The sequence below is a fragment of the Martes martes genome, assembly GCF_963455335.1.
Source record: "Martes martes genome assembly, chromosome: 16".
Lineage (NCBI taxonomy): Eukaryota > Metazoa > Chordata > Mammalia > Carnivora > Mustelidae > Martes > Martes martes.
The window spans coordinates 50692616-50718457 of record NC_137904.1 but is presented as its reverse complement, the minus strand read 5'-3'; the positions used below and the strand labels follow the sequence as shown (position 1 = coordinate 50718457).

General features: G+C 51.2%; 1 protein-coding gene across 1 annotated transcript in view; it reads left to right on the top strand.

Moving 5' to 3' along the window:
- ERN1 (endoplasmic reticulum to nucleus signaling 1) overlaps positions 1–25842 on the top strand; it is a 78786-nt gene that overhangs the window by 47679 nt on the left and 5265 nt on the right. Inside the window, exons 5-20 of the mRNA XM_080825464.1 lie at positions 1776–1848; positions 4209–4331; positions 5557–5658; positions 6502–6763; positions 7962–8040; positions 8863–9028; positions 12692–12810; positions 15702–15893; positions 17355–17622; positions 18377–18467; positions 18760–18949; positions 19767–19866; positions 20146–20345; positions 20782–20929; positions 22754–22881; positions 25360–25483. Of these exons, the coding sequence (XP_080681590.1) occupies positions 1776–1848; positions 4209–4331; positions 5557–5658; positions 6502–6763; positions 7962–8040; positions 8863–9028; positions 12692–12810; positions 15702–15893; positions 17355–17622; positions 18377–18467; positions 18760–18949; positions 19767–19866; positions 20146–20345; positions 20782–20929; positions 22754–22881; positions 25360–25483 (2365 nt within the window). The remainder of the gene's footprint in view (positions 1–1775; positions 1849–4208; positions 4332–5556; positions 5659–6501; positions 6764–7961; positions 8041–8862; positions 9029–12691; positions 12811–15701; positions 15894–17354; positions 17623–18376; positions 18468–18759; positions 18950–19766; positions 19867–20145; positions 20346–20781; positions 20930–22753; positions 22882–25359; positions 25484–25842) is intronic.

Sequence of the window (25842 nt, the reverse complement as noted above, 5' to 3'; positions counted from 1 at the left end):
CTACTTGTAATCTCTGTCTGTCAAATAAAATAAATAAAATCTTCAAAAAAAAAAAAAGTTTTTTCTCTAAGAAAGTCTCCAAGTGATTCTAATGTACAGCCAAGGTTGAGAACCAGTGGTCTAGACTATAAGTGGCTGTGAGCTCTAATTGGGGTATTTTAACCTCATCTTCTGAATAGCCAGGACTGGAGCGAATGAGAGGAAGGCAAGACTTTCGTACAGGTGTGTGTGTTCTACCGTCAGCATTTCCCTTCACATCCCCAGAGCCTGTTTCTGAGTGCCCTGTTCGCTAGACACCATGTGCAGTGATTTGTGGAAGTTGTCTCATGTTTCAGCAGCCCTCTGGGATACAGATGTTATCCTACATAAGAGGAGTGGAAACTTCACCCACAGAGGTTGAAGAAGTGTGTCCAAGGCCAAAGCGTCAAGTGTTGGAACTTGGGACTTGAACTCGAACTTCCAAAAGATGCTCTGACCACCACCTCTCATGTCTTCCTGTGTTGTGGGTTAACAGTTCCGCGAGCTGTGTGTTTCCCAGCTTGGGCCTTAAACAGGGGGGCCTGTAGAAATGCTCAGCAGACTATAGGCTCCGGACTGGAAGCCTTGCAATGACTTTCTGATTCTCCAAAACATCTGGCAAAACCCAGTCAGCCATGACGGCCATTCTGTGGCATTTCTCCTTTTCTAAGGTTCAATTTAAATGTGGGGATAATGGGGGAAATCCAAATGATTGATTATTTCAAGTTCTGTTTATTAAAACTAGAGAGAAATCTTTTCTTTTTTGGAGAAAAAGATGACGGTGTAGTAGAAATAGAATAGTTTCAAGAACACAGAATGTTCCAAAAATAAAGTATACCGAAACGAACACTAACCAAAGGAACTCATCAGATGTCAGCTGTAGACTCAGTTGTATGATGAAATGCTGTTGAAACACATGGATTCGTTTGAGTTTGAGTTTCTTTTCCTGGCATCTACCATAATTTCTTTTTATTTTTTATTTTTTAAATTTTTTTATTTTTTTAAAAGATTTTATTTATTTATTTGACAGACAGAGATCACAAGTAGGCAGAGAGGCAGGCAGAGAGAGAGAGGAAGCAGGCTCCCTGCTGAGCAGAGAGCCCGATGCGGGGCTCGATCCCAGGACCCTGGGATCATGACCTGAGCCGAAGGCAGAAGCTTTAACCCACTGAGCCACCCAGGCGCCCCTACCGTAATTTCTTTTTAATACCAAGACTTAATTTTCTTGTTTTTTCAATAGAGCATTATTTAATGAAGAAACCATCAAAATGACTTTCCACCTCAAACTCCTGGGTCACCCACATAATGACGATGTCTCCTTTCCATGTCATGGCTCACCCACACTCTGAAAACCATGTCATTCCACTCAGCCTAGCTGGTTCTGGGTCAATTTCCAAAGACAAGAGAGTTCTTTCTGCCTCCCCCACCCACCCAATTTCAAAGATTGTGTAACTTCTCCATATTTGTATAAGTCTTTTCAGAAAAGGTTTGTGTCTTCCCCAGAAGTGCTCTGTACAAGATACTTTAAGGGGCTCTGGGAGGGGACCTGGGAGCTCAAGGCTTGTTCAAAGTGGATATGGAAGCCTGGGGCAGCCCTTCTCCTTGGTTTCCAGTAAGGAAAACTCCCATCAACCATCCACACTGCCTCTCTCTTATTAGCAGAATTGGGTAACAGAAACAGATTGTGCAGTAAAATTATAATAATTGCACAAGACTTGGTTAACTTATTTTTTCCTTTTCCTTTTTTTTTTTTTAAGAAACTTCCTTTTACCATCCCAGAGTTGGTACAAGCATCCCCATGCCGAAGTTCAGATGGAATTCTCTACATGGGTAAGAGTTCCTGTTTTCAACACTGTTTGATCTCTTTGGAAATGAGTCCTGGGAAATGAATCTGGGAAAGTAGTGCATCAGAGAGAGAGGTGTGCAGTGACTCCCCACGAGCCCTTCTGGGAAAGGTCTTTCTTACCTCAGTTGTGCTTATTCACACCGGGGTCAGCTGACCAATTAAGAAAGGGTTCCCTCCACTTGGGAGCAGACTTGACACCATTAATATGGTTACTCATTTAACAAGCTTTTTAGCTGCCGTGTTGACTTACCCCAGTGATTTAAAGATTGCAACATACCCAGAAGCAATTGGATGAAATTTAAAGTGAACACAATAGTCTGAGCCAAGAAAGGGAAGCCAGATTCTGCCTATTAATTATAGGACTTTCTTAGTATTTCCTGCTATCAGAATATTGGATAAAACAGCACTTAACAGCTTGGCCAGATAAGCCACCTTCATACCTATGGGGTCACCTCTTTGAAAGCATCAGATCACCTGCTTTTCTTTTACCGTGTTGCTGCCAAAATGTCAATAAAAATGCATTTGTAATACAAAGGAGAGCTGTGTTTATCTTGAAATCATAGTAGTAATAATATCCTATATTTACATAGCAGCTTTCCTTCTGAGGAACTGAAAGCACTTATTGCCTATTCGTGCCTCGGGGAGCTTTAAGTGCATTTCTGGGCCTCACGTACAGGCTGGATTTTAAGTTTTTGCTTGGGACTCGGGAGCTCTTGCTTTCTTCCACACCTTCAGGATGAGGCAGCCCCAAGCCTCGAGATTCAGAGGAAGTGATCAACACAAGCTTTCTCTTCTCTCTCCTGGGCCATGCCCCAGGCCCTCCTGACCATCTTCTTTTTTAAGATTTTATTTATTTATTTGAGAGAGAGTGTGAGCACAACCAGGGGAAGAACAGAGGGAGAAGCAGGCTCCCTGTTGAACAGGGAGCCAGATGCAGGACTCAATCCCAGGACCCTAGGATCATGACCCGAGCCGAAGGCAGATGCTTAAGTGATTGAGCCACCCAGGCGCCCCATCCTGACCATCTTCTGACCATCTGTGTAACTGTTGTCTGTCTGGGTTTCTAGGTTTTGGCAGCGGTTCATCACTTAAGATGCATTTAGGCTAGTGTGTTTCTATCATCCATGTATGGTGTCCTCGTAAGTGAGTTCATTAAGCATATTTAAAACTGTGGCAATTGCCCAGTCCATCCTTTAAGAGGTAGCTGAGTTACCCAGATGGTAATGGTCCTCGAAGTAACCAGAAGGGCGTCATGCCAGATGGAAAGGGATCATGGGCACGGCTGTTTGGCGATGTTTTCACTCCATCTGCAGACCTTTTTCATACTAAGATTTTGCCGTTGAGAACAGAATGTTATCATCCGTGGACAAGTCTCACATATGTAGACTAGGCATGTATGTTCCATCTGTTAGAACTAAGTGTAGCTCCAGCAAGTTCTGATGCCCTGTTCTGTGATCTTTGGTCACAGACATGTGATCTTCTCCACATCTCTGTACTCTGCTTCCAAGAGGCCCTTGAAATAGGACCCTTGTCCAATAAGTTAGAAAGATCCCAGTAACCAGAGGCCATGCCTTACAGAACAGAAATGTGTACCTTATGGTGACTGTGTTGACTTTCAGATGGTAGGCCTGTGCTACCGACCCACCATTAGTGGGGTGCTCTGGAGTATGTACCGCAGAGGCATATGCTTTGAGTTTTCCCAGTGGTGTTGTCTGGCTGTGCTGTCCACCTGTTCATACCTTTTAATCAGCTGACCAGGGTGTGGGGGTGTAGTGTGTGTGCTGGGGTCCAAGGCTGAGATAAGCTTGACCTCATTAACACCAAGTTGCTACCAACTCTACTACCCAGTCCCAGGTATCAGCTAATTAGAGTTATAAACAGTAACTGTGGATCCTCTTAAATGTGGCCTCCTTAGGGAGGGGTGTGGAGGTCTGTGAATGACGGTTACCAGAGAAGTCAACCCTGGGTGAATTTCTCTATTTATATAGACCTTGGTCTGTGGGAAGAGGATTGTCCTTCGGAGGCCAGGCTCTTCATATTTAAGGCCACTCATCAAAGCAATGATGTCTATGAGTTTTATTAGGTTGTTAGGTTTGAAGGCATTTTCAAACCATCATTAGGTTATTAAGTTATTAGAAGACCCAGTGGGCCAAGAAGTTTTATTCTCTCCGCTGTAACATTCACCTTGTCACCCTCGGAGCATTCGAGAAATGTCTTCAACATCATCAGGAGAACACCCGGCCTCTCAGCACAGGAAACATCTTGGCCTGCTAGTTTGGCAGGGATATGTTTTTTTCCCATATGGGGTGAGTATAAACCACAGTGTGTCCTTGTGACTTTTCAGGTAAAAAGCAGGACATTTGGTATGTCATCGACCTTCTGACCGGGGAGAAGCAGCAGACTCTGTCGTCGGCCTTTGCAGACAGTCTCTGCCCATCAACCTCTTTGCTGTATCTTGGGCGAACGGGTAAGAAGGGACCTTCTCTTGTGTACAACCTGTCTGTTTCCAAAAAAAAAAAGAAAAAAAAGGATGTGAGGTAACCTCCCCCTGGGTCTCTGCTGCTCCGGACTTCATTTTCTAGAAGGTGGCCAGAGCTGTCTTCTCCAAACACAGACTTTACTACCTTGGTTCCCCTTTAAAAGCCTTCCCCATCCCCCCACCAGGGCTCCCCATGGCCGGAGGGATTAGCCCAAAGCACCACGGCCTGCAGAACCTTTGCGATGGGACCAAGGCCTCTATTGCCTCTCCCCGACTGTATCCAGACTTAAACGTTTTCCAGTCAGTTCCCAGAATAAGCATTGCTGTTTTTAAAGACATTCGGCAGTGGGTCCCTCTCCACCAGCTATGCACCTGTTTGCCTTGATTTGATCTTGACCCTGAGGCTGTTTTTTACAGTGAGGCTCTTCCAGCTAGAGCATCAGTCCTGGCCCCTCTGTATTTTCTTTGTATTCAGCTTAAAAACTGAATGGTTTCTTCTCAGCCCCTCTGTCTCACAATACATCACATGCAGTTAGGAGAGCCTGCTTGACACTTTTTGCGTTCTGCCTGGAGATCCCTGCAGCCAAACCCGCAAGATCGCCAGGTGCTTTCTTGCGCTTTTCCAAGTTACTGCAAACAGTGGTCCGTGCTCGTGTCACCGCGCGATAGCCTGGGCCACCCCTTGGCAGCTTCCAGGAGCAGTTTCCTTCCTGCTCCTTCGGTCTTCACGTCAGCCTGCCAGCCTCCCCCTGCCACCTTGTCCCAGCCAATGCCACACGTTTCCCTATGTTGTCATAGCCCTATCCCATGTCTGGGTACCAGTTTCTAACATCAGCTATCTATTGCTATATACTAAACCACCCTATCACTTAGGTGGTTTTAAATGATACTGTGATTAAAAAAAAAAATAAAGTGATGCACAATAGCAAAAAAAAAAAAAAAAGGTAAATAAACACAGTGATATTGATTCTGTGAGTCATGAGTTCAAGGGCACAGCATGAGTGGCTCGTCCCTGCTCCACACGCTGTCAGCCAGGTTCACCCGTGTGTCTGGGACTTCAGTTCCCGCTCACGTGGCCTTTCTCTTTCCCCACGGATGGCCTGGACACTCTACAGACATGTAGAGGGGATTTGTCCGTTGTCATGTAGGTCAGGTCGGCCCCTCAGCAGGCGCTGGGGCCCCTGCAGGTAACAGGCCGGTGTGTGTTCTCCAGAATACACCATCACCATGTACGACACCAAAACCCGCGAGCTCCGGTGGAACGCCACCTACTTCGACTACGCAGCCTCGCTGCCTGAGGACGACGGGGACTACAGTAAGTGCTCCCGGGAGGCTCCACAAGGCTGGCGGGGTACGTGTGACCACGGAGGACGCTGTCACTCCCAAGTGCCGGGTGTTCTTTTAAGGCACTCTTGGCCACCAGCTTCTGGAGTTGCCACTTCGACAGTTGGTATTGAAGGCAGGGGCCTGGGTGAGAAGCGTGGAGAGGAACCTGAGCAGAGCAGGTGGGGAGTTATCCTGAGAGGAGGGAGGAAGCGCCATGTTGAGTCTGTGTCCCAGAAGGAACGCACCGCAAGCCCCTGGGAAGTGGAACTAAGTATGCTGTGACGTGAACAGTCCACCCCCTAAGTGTGACTCATCCCCCTAGTTTATTTCTCTCGTAAACGTTCCCCCAACTCAAACGAAAACCGAAAGCCAGTTTTGCCATCTGAACGCTGATACCCAAACGTCTGACAGACATCTCCTCTGTGGGCAGATGGGGGCAGTGTCAGTGGTCAGCTTTAACCTTCCACTCCATCAGTTGGTTTGAAATGATTGCTCTAAAATATCCGAATCCTGGGCCTCTCCCCTGGCTCTTTCCTCCTCACTGTCGACTCCAGCTAATTGTGTAGAGTGCGGGAGAGTCTCACCAGGTAAACCGCCGTCCACAGAGTGGTCCTAGCTTACGTTTATGAAGCAGGCAGCTCTCGCTGTCCTGATGTTGTAGAGCCTGCGCCGGGTTCACTGGAAACAAGTGACATCGTTGGGAAGCTATCTGAGAATGCTCCAGAAATCTTGTTTCCTGTAGCTGAGTGACTGCCTCTTGCCAGGAGAGAGAGGATGTGGTCGGTTGCGAGATGGGGTGAGACCACATGCTTTGTTTATTTGATCTGTGCAGAGATGTCCCACTTCGTGTCTAATGGCGACGGGCTGGTGGTGACCGTGGACAGTGAATCCGGCGACGTCCTATGGATCCAAAACTACGCTTCCCCCGTGGTGGCCTTTTACGTCTGGCAGCGGGAGGGTCTGAAGAAGGTGCTGCACATCAACGTCGCCGTGGAGACCCTGCGCTACTTGACCTTCATGTCCGGGGAGGTGGGCCGCATCACCAAGTGGAAGTACCCATTCCCCAAGGAGACGGAGGCCAAGAGCAAGCTGACGTGAGTCAGGGGACCCAGGGCAGAAGAGGGAAGCCATGACCCAGACTGTCCGCAGGATGCCATGGCACAGGGTGGATAAAGAGCCAGGACTGGCTCCGTCGGGAAGTTCGAGATGCGTCTATGCACTGGGGCATGCCTTGACGCTTCAGAGTTCTCGAATATTACATAAATCAAAATTCTGGACGGGGATAAGAGACTGCTGATACAGAACCCCAGCACAGTTTGCATCTGTCTCAGCTGGCGGGAGGACAAGAGATATCTTTACCTTTTCTGGATTTTCTAAATTCTTACTCTAAGTCATATTCGTTTCCAAAATGAGGGAAAGAGTGTTACCGCGTGTAAGCCTGAGCCTCAGCAGGCTTGTGTTCGCCATCCCCACCTGTTAGCAGCTGGCACCATGGTCCCTGGGCCTTGCCGAATCCCCGTTTCCTGCTCTGCAGGGCTGCAGGGAGAGCAGGTGGGATGAGAGCGCTCTCCGAGTTGCACAGCACCTTTCGCATGGCAGGTGTCTGTCGAGGGAGGTCTCAAGAGTTTAGTGATGACCAACCCCACACTGGCTATTGCTGGTGACTGCAAGGGTCTGGAGGTGCAGCCTCTGCCTCTTGACGCCGACCCCACAGACAAAGCCGGACCCTCCCCCCGCCGCCCCTCGCTGCCCACCAGCGGGGGGAGCAGCACCCTCACCCGGTTTGGAAATTCTTGTGTATCCCTTTGCTGCAGTCATCCAGCTGAGAGCAGCCAAGTGTGTCTCAGGGTTTCTGTAGAACCTCTAGACTCCTGACGAGTCACGAGACAGAATGGCAGCTCGGTTGTCAGAGCGGGCTGTGGCCTGGGCCACCTTAGTGGCTTGGCGGTGGTTGTGAGCATTTGGTCCTTCCCAGGTGAGCACTGTCCGTGGTTCTTTCTGCAGGCGGCGTGGGGACGGTCCAGCACAGCCTGCCCTTGGCGGGTGAGGGAAGCCAGGCTGACAGTTAGCTGACTCGTGCACGCCCCTGGAGGCAGTGACAGCCAGGGCCTGCAGTCCAGGTTCCCAGGACGGTAGCCCTGCCTTCACGTCCCCGCTGCCAGAGTGCCAGGGGTTAACCTGGGTATCCTTAGCGTGGCCATTTGGGCCTGGCACACTTCTCTCCAGAAAGGCCCCTTTGTGGGACATAGAAATTAAGTGACTGTGGAATGCATGTTTCTGCTTGTCTCCTAGGCCCACCCTGTATGTCGGGAAGTACTCTACCAGCCTGTATGCCTCCCCCTCCATGGTTCACGAGGGAGTCGCCGTTGTGGTAAGTCTCCTCTCAGGGGCTCTCAGGGGCAGCCTCCTCCCAAGCACTCCTCTTCCATTTTGGCAAAGAATGACTCTGAATTATATTTGAACATCCTGTGGGGAAAGAATGCAAGACGCAGCTCTTAGATCCCGAGAAACAGTTGCTGCCCATGTACCACGTTCTACTTCCTGAGGGAAGATGGATGACAAGAGCAGCTTCCCAAGCCCCGGAAGCCCTAGTCATTCTGCTTTGCTTTCATGTTCAAGTCTAAACTGTCCAGGCTGGTGTTCACACCCTCCTCTGTCTCTGTCCGGGCCCTCGGGACCCTTCTTCCACACTGCTCGGGTCTCTGTGGGAGTTGTACAGGCCATTTCTCCCTCATTCCAGAAGGTTCCTGTTTGGCTTTCTCCACCTTTGTTCAGGCTGTGCCTCACGCATCAAATGCCCTCCCTTCCTTTTTCCTGCTCAAATCCTTCCCATTCTTTGGTGACCTCTCAAGGCCTCCTCAGACCTCACCAGCCTCTTCCAGGTGCAGAGCCAGCACCGGGCTCCTGGCCAGAACAACTTCTACCCTGGTCCGGGCAGAGGCTGTGGGCTCCTTCACTTATCTCTGCTTCTCATAGTAGCCTCTGGAAATTCCACACACGTTCTTCCCAGTCCCCAGACAAAAGAACTTAAAAAGCTGTCCCTGATGAAGGTGTTGAGGGAGGAGGCTCTGCCATGTGAGGGCTTTGTGTCTTGCTCTGGCTGTCCTGGACCAGCCCCACACTAGAAATCACTTCCCTTGGGTGCTCGTCTACAAGGGCTGCCCCAGACCTCACTCCCGTTCTTTATTCACAGCCCCGAGGCAGCACTCTTCCTTTGCTGGAAGGCCCCCAGACTGATGGGGTCACCATCGGGGACAAAGGGGAGTGTGTGATCACGCCCAGCACAGACGTCAAGTTTGACCCTGGGCTGAAAGGCAAGAACAAGCTCAACTACCTGAGGAACTACTGGCTTCTGATAGGTGAGTGCTGGTTTCTCATCCCTTCTGGCCGCCGCGTGCTGCCCCCTGGTGGGCAAAGACCGGCCTTGCTCGTTACCGTGGTCAACTCTGCATTGTGCTAGGATGGTCTTTCAGACCTGGGACTGTTTTTATCTGCAAGGAAAAGAAACAGGGTAGTTGTGTTACCAAGTCAGTTCTCAAAATTCGTTTCATGTTCCAAAACCCAAGTATGGACTTAACATAACCTTTGTGCAGTTATCCGGCACGCGGACCGTCCGTTATATGCCAGGCACTGGCACTAAGCACTTTCAAACCCATCTCTTCATTTCTGCCAGCGGCCCCTTGTGGGGGAGACAGCCGTGTTGCTCCACATATGGGAAACCAGGGCGATTCCTATGGAAGAGTTCCCTGGGGGTGGGGCAGGAGCTGGGGGGGAGAGTTGGAGACGGGGTGTGGGGGTGGGTTGTTGGAGACCCAGGAGGAATGGAAGGTGGCAAAGAGATTGAGGCTGGGCTTGGGTCAAGGAGCCACAGCAGAAGTCCCCAGTGTGTGTGTATGTGTGGGGTCCCCTTTCCCTTTCGCTTCCATTGTTGCTGTCCTTGCTAATGGCCCTCAGGGGGACTTGGGGGTCCTGTCAGCCACAGAGGTAAGTGGAGATGAGACTTGAAGGCAGTGAGTGTGATAAATGAAGGCAGAGTCACGTGAGAGGAGCTGTGTCTCTGGTAAGTGTCCCTAGTGATTAGAGGAGGACAGAGTTTTCTTGAATTTGATTTGTCTCCGTGCATCCCATCTCCCCCACTTCGGCTGCCTCCCGGCCCCAGAGATGGTGAGAGGCAGGGATGCGGCTTTGTGAGGGGGCACGGGAGGCAAGTGGATGCTAGCTGCTGAGTGGAAGGGGCAGAGAGAGGGCAACGCTGGAGGCACCAGGAAGGGATGTGGGGTGGCTGGGAAGCGTGCGGGCCCAGGAGCCCCCGTGGTGGCACCTGGGCTGGTCTGGGGGCTGGGGGTGGGGGTGTAACTGGGAGTTGCAGATAGGAGCCTGAGCGTCCCGGAGTCCTGTTCCGTCCCTGTACGGTTGTCCGGGTCTTGTTCTTCCTGACTCTCTGTAGTCATTTTTCCTCTGCTTATTTTTTCTGCCAAGTAATGGGCAAAAGAGGTAACAGAGTAATTCTACCTTTTTTTTTTTTTTAAGATTTTATTTACTTATTTAGCAGATCCCAAGTAGGCAGCGAGGCAGGTAGAGGGGGAAGGGAAAGCAGGCTCCCTGTTGAGCAGAGAGCCCAATATGGGGCTCGATCCCAGTACCCTGAGTCCACAACCCGAGCCGAAGGCAGAGGCTTAACCCACTGAGCCACCCAGGTGCCCCACTTCTACCTTTCTTTTGAACAGAAGTAGTTTCAAGAGTATGTGTGAATGGCCGATGTGAGGGGAAAAATAACAGATGAGCGGAGGCCATTAAAATTACAAGGTCATGTAGTTTTCTGTATGAGTTAAGGGATACATAACCAGCCCACCAGTGGCTAAGAAGAGAAAAAATTTTGAGAAAACTAAGGAAATATGTCCCTAAGACTATAAAAAATACGGGGGAAAGTCTTCATGACTAGGTCGCAAAATGATATCCTTTTAAAGTGGAAAGTTTGTCCTAGTACGAAAACTGAGAAACTCAACAAAGTGTGAAGAAGTCATTAGAGAATCACCCCACACTTCTGAAGTCCCCTGGAGGAACTCCGGAGCTAGTCATTTTTAAATAAGGAACTACTTGGCAATCTTTGCATAGACTCGGGGCCACAGGTAAAATGACATCCCCTTTTATGTCCAACTGTGTCCTTTGATCTGGTTTTGGAGGAAGACATTAAGGATATCCCCACTTCCACATTGGTCTTGAAAATAAAATGAGTCCTCTTAGCTTGAGCGATGTGGTCTGGTGGCCTTAACCTGGGGTGCTGTTGGCTTCCTGTGGGAGCTTTGTCAGACAAGCATGTGTGACCCCTGGAGATCCTGAGTCCATGGGTCCGGGCCAGGGCCTGTGCTTTTTGCTCTAGAGCCCGGACGTGATGATGATGATAGATAAATCCCAAAGACCAGGTACTGTTTGTACAAAAATGTGTTGGGATCTCCTGTTGATGCTCGTGGAAAAGTTGGTTCAGAGCGTGCAGCCTGATGGCGCCAGGGCCCAGCTACGGGAGACGCCTGTCTGTGAGCAGAAGTACGGCAGGAATCAGGAATCGAGGATCTGGGCTAATCCTGTCTGTAGTTGTCTGTTGCTAAGTTCCTACAGGGGATGCAGAACTTGAAACACAGGGAGCAGGCCCTGGGGGCAGGGGTGGGGGCAGGCAGGGCCCTGCAGCACAGGGCAGCACGTGGGAGGGCAACCTGTTTTCTCCTAGAGCAAAGGTTTCTTGTTAGTGAACCTCAGAGGTGCCCGGAGACACTCACATTCAGATCCCCGGACCCCATCAGCGGGTCTGATTCCAGGGTCTGAAACAGGAAGACCCCACATGAGGACGTCCTGTTTCCCAGTAAAGCATGTTTCAAAGTTCTCGCAAACAAGGGGAAACGTGGTGGTTCAGAACAAAGTGATCTTGTTTAGGGACGCCTGGGTGGCTCAGTCGGTTAAGCCTCTGCTCAGGTCATAATCCCAGGGTCTTGGATAGAGTCCCATGTCTGACTCCCCACTCAGCAGGAGTCGGTTTCTCCCTCTGTTCTCCCTCTCTCTCTCTCAAATAAATAAATACAATCTTAAAAAAAGAAAGAAAGAACAATCTTATAGAGAACTGACCTAAAGATAAAGATTTTTCTTGTTTATTTTTGTTTTGGAAATACAGACCATAAAAATCTCTGGTAGGTTTGGGACAACAGCGGAAAGAACACAGAGTGAGATCCGCATCACAGGGAGAGAACACAAAGGAAACTGTGTCCTGGAGCCAACAGCCCACTGTGAGAGAGTTAACTGGCTCTTCTGGGTAGTATAGGCGTCATTTCATGTTAGAGCTAAACAGATTTTCGAGCCATACTGAATCCCAGTTTTACTCAACTTTGTCTCTCTTACAGTAATATGCATACAGACGATGCTCAATAAATGTGTAACATACAGTAGGTAGTCTTCAAATAGCAGAGAGATCAGTGAGTGGGCGCCCAGAGAACTGTGACCCCGGCTCCCCTAGCAAATGCGTCCTGTTTCTCTCTTGTGAATAATTCACCACTTCCCAGGATGGAAGCTCGCATTTAGATAATAGGAATAGAACGCCACCTGAGTGATTTAAATACCAAGGTGGGAACGTGATAGCCTTAGTAGGGTGATGTTACGAGGTAGTGCTTGAAGGGAGAAACTGCTTGAATTTTTAATGGAGCTTCAAGAAGCTTCAGCAGCCCACACGTAAATTAGGAGTTACCCACGCAAGTCTTACTCTGAACATATCCCAAAGATCCTGATTCCTCTCCTGACAAGGACACTTCTTTGCCCCTCACTGTGAGATCCAGAACACTGTATACCTACCACTGAGTAATAAAATTTCTGTTTTAATGAGATTTTTCTGGTAACTGCTCCTCATTTTCTCTCCCTTTACAAATGTGGGTGCTCACCCTCTGGGCCCCTCGGTAGGGAGTGACAGTTGCCTAAGCTTGACATGGAGAGCCCCCACCGTGTGGGGAGCCAGTCTCATGGAAATGTGTTTCCTCTCCCAGGGCACCATGAAACCCCCCTGTCCGCGTCTACCAAGATGCTGGAGAGATTCCCCAACAACCTGCCCAAACATCGGGAAAACGTGATTCCTGCCGACTCAGAGAAGAAGAGCTTTGAGGAAGTGAGTGGGGCCGTGAACAGTTAGTTCCTGCCTCCTCGGGTCAGGTGTTGGGGGAAGGCATTTGCCCTTGCCTTTGGAGCTCACAGTGGACTCGGGAGAGGAGAGGACTGCTCGGGAACCCACAGCAAACATCACCCAGTGAAGGCCTCGCGGGGAGGCTGTCAGAGCACTTAGTGAGGGCGGTGGGAAAGGCAGAGGGATGGGGGAGAGGGCTGGCCTGATGGGACAGAGGTAAAGGGCACCAGAGGACAGAGGGCAGCAGAGACGAAGGCCCAGAGGTGGGACAAACCCTGTGTGTGCAGCTCTGGGCCTGAGACCAGATCTGAGGCCACCATGTGGGGGGCAGTGGGAAGTGGGACCACGTGCTACAGAGGAACCACCTTACCCAGCTTTGCTTGCACCTGGCAATGGAGCCAACGGTTGATGAGGAGAGGAGGTGGGAGACCTGAAGCTTCGTGAAACCAGGAGTGGCCCTTTGGAAACGGTGGGCTCGGCTGCTTGGTCTGGTAGAGGCTTGGTCTGGCAGGGACCCAGCGTGCCCACAGAACAGAGATTTGGGCAGCAGGGAGGCCCCCCCAGGTGGTAGCTACCTCGAGCCTCTACCCTGGGCTGCCCCCCTGCAGCTCTGGGGACACAGAGTGCCGGGCAGGATCTCTGCCGGACACAGGTGGCCATCCAGAGTAGGACGATCGGAGGGGAGTTAGTAAAGGGATTATTCTCACAGATGTGGACAGCCCTAGGCGTTCTCTTAGCATCCTTTAGCCTGAAGTTGGGGGACAGGAGTGGAAAGCCTGGAGCTTCAGTTGGCATAATCAGCAACCCCACAGACCTGGGCCTCCTTTCCCACCCCCTGCCCCATCTGCTGGGGTCTCAGTTGGGAATCAGAGGGCAGGGAGACCACTGCTGTGCCCATAGGAGGGGGCTTTGTAGGAGGGGTTCCAGCATGGCCAGTGGTGGGGGAAGGGGATCTAGAGAAGCCATTCGGACTTGGTAGCTTCTGCAGCCCTCCCACGGGGGATGCAAGCCTGAGAGGGGCCTGGGCTGTGGGCAAGGTCCGAGGAAGACACGGGGGACTGGCTGATGTGGGGGCCGCAATCACAGCAAGTTCACTATAGGGCTCAGATTTGATCCAAAGGAAAGTCATGAAGCTGTTTAAGACTCTAGAGCGAGATATCTCGAGTTGCCTATGGTCTCTGGAGATAGCCAGTTGGAGAAGTACGTTGAGTCCTAAGACAGCAACTTCGGACAGCATTGGTGCCTTAAGGTCTTGGTCTGATGTTGATCTTATCAAACTTACTCATATCCACCACTGAACACTTAGAAAATAAAAGTATAAAGAAGAAAATAAGACAGAACCCTTGCTCTAAGGCCAGAGATAGCCACAGTTAAGATTTTAATAAACATCCAAACTTGAACAGATTTTTTTAAAACTCCCCTCAAATCCTCTGAGGTGCATTTACACAGCAACAAGACAACCTTTGTAACAAACACCTCGGACCAAATATAACCAAGGGTTGTTCCTGGTCCCGTGCTCAGCAGACATTCCTCAGCTGCCTGCTCCCCATCAGCCGAGCCCCCCCACCCCCGCCCCATACACTGTGGGTGGGGGGAGTGGCGGGGGAGAAGTGCAGGCAGAAGTCTGGGCTGGGGGGAAAGGTGGGTGCCTGGTGCGGGTGCCAAGTTCTGCGCTTGCCCCGGGGCTGTGTTCGCTTCACTGGGCAAACAGCGACGGATGGCGCTCCAGGGGTACGGGATGTTTGAGAACGCATCGATACATTTTTCCAAACTCTTCTTGGAGTCCTAGAGACACTGAAAAGCTGAGACGGGAGGTCCACCTTTATCTGGTTTCATTTTGGGCTTCCAAGTAAAATTTTCTCTAACAGAAGGTTCTGATGCTTTTCAGAAACCATGAAAAATAGTGGGATACTTGAAAAAAATGATTTTGTTTTTGGAGTTGCCCTGAAAGTTTACAAGCCACAGAAACAGTCTGCTTTAGTTTTCTTCAGCCACATCTGTGCCCCCACACAGGGTTTTCCTTTTTTTTTTTTTTTTTTTTTAAAGATTTTATTTATTTATTTGACAGACAGAGATCACAAGTAGGCAGAGAGGCAGGCAGAGAGAGGGGTGGGGGTAGCAGGCTCCCTGCTGAGCAGAGAGCCGGACTCGGACTCGGGGCTGGATCCCAGGGTCCTGGGTTCATGACCTGAGCTGAAGGCAGAGGCTTTAACCCACTGAGCCACCCAGGCACTCCAGGGTTTTCCTTTTTAATGTGAAATGGTTTTATTAAAGTGACTATCAACCTTTTCACTAGACTTTGTCACCGAGGGTGTCAGAGTTTTCTCAGATATCTCAGAATCAACCCTCAAAGGAGGACATCTTTGTCTTCAGTGAGGATTTTCTAAAGAATATAGGAGGGGCGCCTGGGTGGCTCAGAGGGTTAAAGCCTCTGCCTTCGGCTCAGGTCATGATCTCAGGGTCCTGGGATTGAGCCCCGCATCGGGCTCTCTGCTCTGCGGGGAGCCTGCTTCCCCCTCTCACTCTGCCTGCCTCTCTGCATACTTGTGATCTCCCTCTCTCTGTGTCAAATAAATAAATAAATAAATAAAAGAATATAGGATCTGAAGACCCTTTCAGAAGTACTGCTCTCGAGCTGTTTTTGAGTACTGATAATAACCTCATTGCATTGCAGTAAAGCCTGGCCTCTCAGGACAGTCACTTTGACAAAGGCAGAGCCATTGTTTGGCTGTGTGATCTTTGGTGAGCCTAACCAAAACGGCCCAGCACATTCTACAGCATGATCCCGCCTGGGATCATGGCTACTCTTGACTGTTTGGCTCATTTATATCTGGCCAGAAATTGTGCAGTGACGTAGTCACTCTGTCCCTTACAAGGTTATCAACCTGGTTGACCAGACCTCAGAAAACGCACCAACCACCGTCTCACAGGATGTGGAAGAGAAATACGAGCGTGCCCCGGCCAAGCCTGAGGCCCCCGTGGACTCTGTGCTCAAGGACATCGCCACCATCATCCTGAGCACCTTCCTGCTCATCGGCTGGGTGGCCTTCATCATCACCTACCCCTTGGTAAAGCTCTGCCCCTTCCCTTCGCTCTCCCAGGTGTTTCTGAACTTCCAGGCTGGTCACCTGGTGCCCGTGAGCTCAGCACACGCATCAGACAAGCAGGCACATTTCCTTTCACATTTCAGAGTTAGTATTTGCTTATCTTTAGCATTGTCGTTAAAAAGACTCTAGCTTCTCAGGAAAGGACAGGTTTTGGGTTTTCTTTTTCACCTATGTCATAGAGTTAACTGATTGTAAAAACTGATTTGTAAACCTTGCTTCTGCAGATCATTTCAAATAGTTAACTGTATTTTCCTTTTTAAGAATAGGGATGATAGATGAAAATCCAGTTAACTTTCCTCCCTTACAAACTGCCCGTGAGAGATACCAGCTAGAGTGGAAAAGGCGGCATTCCTTCCACTTTCTGTTGGAAGTGAGTGAGCTAAGATTACATAGTTGAATAGGTTGTCTTTTGGATAAGACATTCTAGAATATTCCTTCATCAAGTTGCTCAGAGCACTGAAGTGTCATCATCTTAGAATACTAGTGTCTGGGAAGCTCATGTCCCATATAGGAATGGGAATGACAAACCCTTCCATTTGTACAGACGGTTCACCTGCAATGTTTTATATTTTACCTCCCACAGTTCCGGGAGGTCATCATTGCTATGCCTTACTCCCAAAGAAGCTAAGTTTTGGGGAAGTTAAATAACGTTCCCAGTGTTACTCAGCTGATCTTTGGCATTTCCTGAATTTGAGCCCGAGTTCAGAGAGAGAGTGTGGGAGTGTACGTGAGAGCCAGAAAACTCCCGGGGGACGGGAGGTTGGCTACACAGCCGTCCCTTCAGTGCTCTTCCCACACAGGTAGTAATAATCACGGATCACTGCTACTTCACGTTATGACAGAACGAATTTTGCGGGATAGATGAGAGGAGTAGGGGAGGTGGGGAAGGCAGCGTGACGAAATGGCGGCAGTGGGACTTGGCCAGGCCACATGTTACAGCCACATCCTGGTTGTGTGGCTGTGGGAAGATGGCTGTGAGGTTGTGAGCCCCAGCGCTTCCCCTGCCCATCTGGATCAGTGACCATCTGTGTGTTAGCCTTTATCAAGTGCACAGCCATAGTGGACAGCAAGCCCGGGTTTTCCTGTGCTCTGTTTGGTTCCATGTTTGTAACAACTCCAGACTTCCATAAAAGTCCCAGAGTTTTAGAATTGGGCCCCTTCATCTGGCCCAATCTCCACCTACGTCAGTCCTCCCTCTTGCCCCTGCCGGGCCCCTCCAGCAGGGGGAGTGGGCTCTCCTGGGAAATCCTAGCTGGCAAGAAGAGCCCCAGTCATTGAACCCATCCTGCCTCCTATGCTTTCTCACTGGTCCCTGTGGGATCTCATAAAGGACCCCTGCTTCCTCTGCCACAGGGAGCTTCTCCGTATGTGTCCCTGGGGGGAGCAGACTGCCCTTGTCTGGATGCGGGTTTCTCTTCCCAGAGCATGCATCAGCAGCAGCAGCTCCAGCACCAGCAGTTCCAGAAGGAACTAGAGAAAATCCAGCTACTGCAACAGCAGCAGCTGCCCTTCCATCCACCTGGAGACGTGGCTCAGGATGCTGAGCCCTTGGACTCGTCCGGCCTGTACTCCGAGAGCTCAGGCACCAGCAGCCCCAGCACGTCCCCCAGAGCCTCCAACCACTCACTGCACTCCAGTGGCTCTGCCTCCAAGGCTGCCAGCAGCCCCTTCCTGGAGCAGGACGATGAGGGTAAAACGAGTTGTTGTTTTCTCTTTCACTTCAACACAGTCTAAGAGCCATCTAGTACCAGTTCCTCCCAGGGAGTGTCCGCGGGATCACGGAGTGCCGTTTCTAAGGGTTCACTGTGTTCTCACCTCATTCCCTGTCATTCTGGCGGCCGAGCTTCCACACCACCCCAGGGCCTTTCCCCTTTGGGAGACCATCCTGTCTCTCCCTCCGTCTTGCCCTGGAGGGGCTGGCAGTTGCTGCTAGCCTGAAGTGCCCGGGTGTCTGGCTTGAGAGCGTTGCTGAGGCCAGCCAGCAGCCCCGTTAACACTGCCGCTGTTGACCCCCATTTCTCTGGGGGGGGGGTTGGCTCAGACCAGCCGTCGGGGTGATAGTCTGAGGGGCTGGAGGCGGAGCTCGTGCAAGAGACCTGAGCCCCAGTCTCAAACTGGGGCCTTTTCCTGGCCCCTCCATTGCACATTGGCTGTGCTCCCCAAAGGCTTCGGGTGCAAATTATAGGTACATCTGTGGTGGACCACTGTCTCCCGACAGTAACGCCAAGGCAGGGACAGATGGCAGGAGGCGGGGAGCCCATGGCCCCGGTGTCAGTGGAGAGTGAAACCCGCCGGCTTCTGCTCACCACGGGCTGGGAACGTACAGCCTGCGAGATCCGTTTCTGGTTTCTGTATCTGAGCTCAGGAAGCTCGCAGCCTTCTAGCCTCGAGGGGTTTGAGATTATGTTCGTTTAAAACCACTTCGTCTTCCTGTTTTGTCCCAGATGAGGAAACCAACATGGTGATAGTTGGGAAGATTTCATTCTGTCCCAAGGACGTGCTGGGTCACGGAGCTGAGGGCACGATTGTGTACCGGTGAGTGGCTCCCGAGAGCTCTGTGATGTCACCTCCTGTCTGAGCACCTGTCAGCTTGCATGTGGCAGACCAGGCCCCCGGGGATGCTGCAGGGTCATAGCGGGGTGGGGGGGCCGAGATGGAGGAGTTCACCTCCGGGGAGGAAGGGACGGCCGCCTGGTGCTTGGTTAGGACTGGGAGGCTCACGGGGTGGCTGCTGCCTCAAGGGACACGGAGCACCGTGGGTCTGTGGGTCTCTCGTCTCCACAGCCTGCTTTGCACCCCCAACCCAGCCCCTGATCCTTGTCCTCAGGGGCATGTTTGACAACCGTGACGTGGCCGTCAAGAGGATCCTCCCCGAGTGTTTCAGTTTCGCGGACCGTGAGGTCCAGCTGCTTCGAGAATCCGATGAGCACCCCAACGTGATCCGCTACTTCTGCACGGAGAGGGACCGGCAGTTCCAGTACATTGCCATCGAGCTATGCGCAGCCACCCTGCAGGAGGTGGGGGCCCGGGGCGGTAGCCAGGCCGGGGGCCACTGCAGCCTCCCTCCTGCAGCCTCCCTCCTCCCGGCAGCGGTGGCTCGAGGGATTGTACTTTCTTTTTCTTTTATTTCTTTATATTCACTTCATTGAAGTCACAACACCCCGTAGGCCTTTGAGTGAACGGTTTGGTGCTTTTGACAGACACGCCCACTTAACACAAACAGCCCTGAAGGAGAGCCTTTTCAGCCCCTCATCTTCTGTTGGGTGGGACAATCTTTGGTTGTAGTTGGTGTCTGTCTCCATTGCCCCGAGGAAACCCTGCAGTTCTCACCCTGAGCAGGGCTGGTGTGGGCTTGAAGGATGCTGGCCGAGCAGTCAGGCCTTGGAGATCCTCCTGCGAACCCCTTTTGCTCAGTCTCCAGGCTCACCGGGAACCTGTCTTGGTATTAGCTGGCTGCACTGGCAGGTTTGCCTATATGAGGCCATGAACTTGAATTCCTTGCACTCTTACCTTTATCACTGTACATGAGTCCCTTGGGACTTCTGTTTGGTTAAGTGAGCCTGTGGCTTCAGGAGAAAGTCCGTTGGTAGATGTGGATTTGGGCGGAGAATGTTGTCAGTATAAATACGATCAAAGAAAATGAGCTGACCTAATCCCAAATGTTAATTAAAGCTAAAGCAAAAAGCTGCTGGCAGGAGTTTTCTAAACAAAATTAAATCACTCGAATGAAAGAAAGAACGTACTGTGCAGGATCAGGGGGAGGGGGTTGGGTTGGGTTGGGGCTGTCCCTGTGGAGGGGCTGTGTGCATGACCTAGCCATCGTGTCTCTTGCAGTACGTGGAGCAGAAGGACTTTGCCCACCTCGGCCTGGAGCCCATCACCCTGCTGCAGCAGACCACCTCGGGCCTGGCACATCTGCACTCCCTCAACATTGGTGAGAGGCTTCCCTTCCCCAGGCTGCACCCCCGCTGCGGGAGGGGCAGGCTGGCGGCTGCTGGCGTCATCCCTCCCTCTGCTGAGAATCTGTGCCTTATCGCTGGTATGCACAGGAGGGTTTTGGTGGCCTTCTGACAATAAGAGTTCAAAGAGGACTCTTTCACAGTTGCAGGCTAGTGCCCTTAGAGGTGGCAGCAGGCCTGCTGGGAGTCTGAGAGGGTGCACTCCCTGACATTACTCGTGGTAAGTATGGGACTGATCTGGAGCATTCTCTTAGTTCACAGAGACCTGAAGCCCCACAACATTCTCCTCTCCATGCCCAATGCTCATGGCAAGATCAAGGCCATGATCTCAGACTTCGGCCTGTGCAAGAAGCTGGCCGTAGGCAGGCACAGTTTCAGCCGCCGCTCAGGAGTGCCGGGCACAGAAGGCTGGATCGCTCCAGAGATGCTGAGCGAAGACTGCAAGGACAACCCGGTGAGTCCCACAGCTCTCCGCCTCCTGCCTCTTCAGGAGAGACAGCCCCTGAATTCAAGCCTTGGGGGCTGTGGCACATGGAGAATGACGTTTGTCAAAGAGCTTCTATGTGAACAGCATGCTGCTGGCGCTTTCCATATGGTCTCCTGTTCAGACCAATGGGAGGGCACTTGCTATCCCCCCACTCCCGAACTTTTCCAATCACTTCCTGCCCCAGCGTGTCAGCTCTAGAGCCCACGTTTCCTGCTGTGAAGGCCAACATGCCCGCAGCCCTTGCAGGGGGCCGGCAGGGCCCTGGGCACTTCGAATATGCTAGTCGAGTCTCCCGGGGCCCCTTCAGGGTGGGAGAAGCAGCAGGAACACTCCTGTCCTCACCGCTGCTGAGTGAGGAGGATCATTCTCCAGAAGGCCTCTCACCCCCTCCATCTCTCTTCAGACCTACACGGTGGACATCTTCTCTGCGGGCTGTGTCTTTTACTACGTGATATCGGAGGGCAGCCACCCTTTTGGCAAGTCCCTGCAGCGGCAGGCCAACATCCTCCTGGGAGCCTACAGCCTGGACTGCTTGCACCCTGAGAAGCACGGTGAGCGGGCCACGGGGCAGGAGGGGTTGGGAGCCACCCCAGCTGCCCAGCTAGACCCCGTGGGCCTCCGGGAATTGATGACTCATCCCGAAGCTGGTGGAAGGTTGGGTGGATTGTCTTTGGAGCATCTCCTCCTAAGGCCAGCAGCTCTGAGGTCCTTCAAGTCACCCGATGACCTGGGGAAGACCCCCTTTGGGGACCTCTATTTTCTTGCTTGTGACCTGTGAGGGTTAAATAACCCGAGGTCCCTTCCTGCACCAACATTCAGGAAAACAGATAGTCCCTGCTTCGTAAACTTTGCGTGTGCAGGCCAGTGGCCAGTGCAGTCTGGGCTCGGACAGACAGGCTGAGTCTTACTCTCTGGGTGCAGGGGCAATAAGGCTTCCTTCCCAACTTCAGGGTTTCCTGTGTTATAACTGACCCATGACACCCAGTGCCACCTTTAAATTAAAACTGGGGCACCTGAGTGGCTCAGTCGGTTAACCATCTTAATTTCAGCTCCGGTCACGATCTCAGGATTATGAGACTGAGCCCCACATTGGGCTCTGCACTCAGTGCGGAGTCTGCTTGGGATTCTCTCTCTCCATCCCCCTTTGAGCCTCCCCGCTGCTCACATGTACATGCTCGCTCACTCTCTCTCAAATAAATAAAATCTTTAAAAAAAAAAAAAAGGGGATGCCTGGGTGGCTCAGTCGGTTAAGCCGCTGCCTTTGGCTCAGGTCATGATTCCAGGGTCCTGGGATCGAGTCCTGCATTGGGCTCCTTGCTCTGCAGGGAGCCTGCTTCTCTCTCCGCCTCTGCCTGCCACTCTGCCTGCTTGTGTGCTTGCACGCGCGCCATCTCTCTCTCTCTCTCTCTCTGACAAATAAATAAATAAATAAAATCTTAAAAAAAAAAAAAACTTTAAAAAAAATCCAGGGTGCCTGGGTGGCTCAGTGGGTTGAGCCTCTGCCTTCAGCTCGGGTCATGATCCCAGGGTCCTGGGATCAAGTCCCACTTCGGGCTCTCTGCTTGACGGGGGGGCCTGCTTCCTCCTCTCTCTCTGCCTGCCTCTCTGCCTACTTGTGATCTCTCTCTGTCAAATAAATAAACAAAATCTTTTTAAAAAAATAAAAACTAACTTACTGTTTTGCCATGGATTAATTTTCCTTATTCCCTGTAGAAACAGTAGGTTAGCATGAAGACCCCAATTCCATTAACACAGTGATGAATTCCTGCTGTTAATACCTTTGTATATCTTATTCCAGTCATCTAATTAGACAGGTGTGTGTCTTTGTAAAACATGGAGGTAAATCGTCTGTGCCATTGAGTCCCTCTCCGTATTGATTGGTGTTCGATGGGGCATTGTGTTCAGAGCACGGCCCGGACCCAGAGGCATTCCCGGAGCCTACACTAGTGGGTGTTTCCAGTTATCCTTTTTCCCAGACCGCTTGGTGAGAACTCCCTGTATTGGCCAAAGTTTGTGCATGTTCTTTTTTTTTTTTTTTTTAAGATTTTATTTATTTACTTGACAGAGAGAGATCACAAGTAGGCAGAGAGGCAGGCAGAGAGAGAGAGAAGAGGAAGCAGGCTCCCTGCGGAGCCTACAGCCCTATGTGGGGCTCAATCCCAGGACCCTGGGATCATGACCTGAGCCGAAGGCAGAGGCTTTAACCCACTGAGCCGCCCAGGCTCCCCATGTGCACATTCTTAATTCCATTTCTGCAATGATTTCCCGTCGGTGGAATCTTGAATCAAAAGGCACACGTGCTGTTAAGGTTCGTATATTTCACTATGACCGTGGACCGGGGACAGTAACAACTTGCTTATCTTCCTCCTCTGTAGAAGACGTCATTGCCCGGGAATTGATAGAGAACATGATCGCCATGGAGCCTCAGAAACGCCCGTCCGCGAAACACGTGCTGAAGCACCCATTTTTCTGGAGCCTGGAGAAGCAGCTGCAGTTCTTCCAGGTCGGCCTCTTGGGTTTTGGGTTTGGGGGTATTTTTTTTATCAGAAGCCTTCGTTAAACTTTTCCCAGATTTTAAAAAATATGGCAAAAGACAATGAAACAAATGACTCCTAATCGCATAACCAAGAGAGAACCACAGTTAACATTTTAACATAGTTTCTTTATACAGATAAAAGTGTGTTAGGGTCAAACTGTATGTACAATTTTGTGTCCTTTTTTTCCTCAGCACCTAATATTTTGATACAATATTTTATTATGTATTTTTTAAAGATTTATTTATTTGACTGACAGAGATCATAGGTAGGCAGAGAGGCGGGCAGAGAGAGAGAGGGGAAGCAGGCTCCCCACTGAGCAGAGAGCCCAATGTGGGGCTTGATCCCAGGACCCTGAGATCATGACCTGAGCCAAAAGCAGAGGCTAAACCCACTGAGCCACCCAGGCGCCCCTAATAGTAGCATATTATTAATATATTTAATGTAGTATTTTTTTTTAAGATTTTATTTATTTATTTGACGGACAGAGATCACAGGTAGGCAGAGAGGCAAGCAGAGAGAGAGGAGGAAGCAGGCTCCCTGCTGAGCAGAGAGCCCCATGCAGGGCTCGATCCCAGGACCCCGGGATCATGACCTGAGTCAAAGGCAGAGGCTTTAACCCACTGAGCCACCCAGGCGCCCCATATTTAATGTAGTATTTTAACATACTATTTTTTCATGTTAAAATTCTAAAATTTTTTTTTAAATTCTAAAATTTCAACTACTCTCATACTCAGTCCCGTGGATGTGCTGTAATTTAAAAACCTTATGTTACGGGAACTTACTAATACACACAAAAGTGGAGGGAAGACGATCATGCACTCCCCTTTACCCGTCCGCCAGCTCCAGCAATTATTAACTGAACCTCTGTGCTCTTCTCGAATCTTCACCCCAGATTACTGTGCAGGGAATCTCAGGCATTATATAATTTCATTCAAGTCTCCAAAATCTAAACATTTACTTACACTGGATTCTTTCTTCCTTCTTTTACCTAATCTTTGCCCACATCTCTTTTTGCTTACGGTGGATTCTGAGACGCATACTTAGAGGATGGGTAGAGCTGAGCTCCGCCGGTGGTTTGGCCATTTTAAGGCTTTGTGGTGTTGCCCGCCCAGTGGCTTTTGTAGAAAGGGAACGGGTTTCTCAGTCTCCCTGGGGTCAGTTCAGCAGAGCTCGTCCAGACATATGGTACCCAGCGCACCCGCCCTGGAAGGCAGGCCACTGGGGCAGTGTGGTCTGGGTCAGAGTGAAGCTTGGGTTTAGGAGTGACCGTCACCCTGACCCGCAGTCTGACTAGAGCCTTAGCCCCCAACATGGAAGCTCCCTGAGACCAGGAGTGGTTGATTTCCCGTTTGTTGCTGTGTCTTCACTGCCGGGCACGTAGCAGGTGCTTAGTAGGTATTTGGATGGATTGTGAAGGGGAGGCTTTCGTGCCATTTCCCAGGGCAGCAGTGGGCATGGACAACATTAGGATTGTTCATTAGGGTGATAATACTACAGTTAGGAGGTCAGGTGTCCTCCAGGGGCTTCTGGAAACTAGCCAGGTTCCTTTGATGATGACAAGATGTAGAACAGGAATAAAGCTCACACAAAGGGACCTCCAGCCCGCTGTGGGTTAGGATTTAAAGTCTTCATTTTTCCCAGTCCCCTATCTTGTGACCCCACCTGCCTCCCCCCGTATAGCTGTCCCGGCTTTGCAGCAGAAGTCTGTGTCCACAGGGCGTCGGGGGTGAGCAAGGCGTCGGGGGTAACCCGTCCAGGGCTTCCCTCTAGCCACTGCAAGTCTGAGTCAGCCAGTCTGGCCTCACCTTCGTCAAAGAAAGAAAAGACTATGGCCAGTGAGTCTGCGCCGCATTAACACGTGTGGGGCCCATCGCTCCGTTTTCTCGGCTGCTGGAGCTCGAGCTCAGACACGGGGCAGGGTTCGAGGCCAGGGTAGGGCCTCCGGAGCCCACACCCTCGTCAGCAACTTTCTTCCTCTAGGAGAGGGCTTCATCTGTCTTTTCTGTTTGTACGAGGACCGCTGACCAGCTATGGATCTGAGCGTGTCCCGTTTCCTTGTGTAGACGGAAAAGCCCAAGATGCAGAGCAGAATTGAGCTTTGTTCACTGATGAACAGTCAGTTGACTGCATCTCGCCTCCGTGTGAGAGGCAGTAGGCGTGCACAGGGGTGAGACACGGGTGTGGCATTCGGGTTTGTGGAGAGGTGCAACACGTCCCCCTGTCACAGAAGTGGTCTGTGTGGGTCTCTCCCCAGTGAGCCACAGACAGGGCTGCTCGCAGGGAGAGGGTGACAGATCGGGAGGGACTGAGGCACAGCACTTGCTGCTGGCGCCGGGGACCGAGGCTCATGTGGCAGTGACCATTCTGTGCCTGTGTGTGTCGCTTCTCCAGCTTCCAGTTCTCCACACACTGACCATCATCTGCTGCCCTTGTCACCCTCGCAGGACGTGAGTGACCGAATAGAAAAGGAGTCCCTGGATGGCCCGATAGTGAAGCAGCTGGAGCGAGGCGGGAGAGCCGTGGTGAAGATGGACTGGAGGGAGAACATCACCGTCCCCCTGCAGACAGGTGACCACGCTGAAGCCCCCGCCGTGCGTGTTGGCGGAAACGTTTCAAGAGCAGCAGCCGTTTCTTAAGACGTGAACGTGGAGTTGGCAGCTCCGGGCGGTTTGGGCTCCAGATCTCATGGGGTTGAGGCTTTCGTGGGTGTGTCCTCTGGGGTTCATTACACAGATGTGGGTTTCATTTTGTCTCTTCACGTGACAGAGACAGTGACAGGTGCTGTGCTCTGAATGGTTATTTGCGCTCGTGGGTGCGACCCGGAGGTGGAATTCAGCCTTGCACGGCCCTCGGTCAGGCTCATTCTGGGGGACACATTCCTGTCAGCCACGAGCATGGCGTAGTTCTGTTGTGTTTCAGTCTGATGG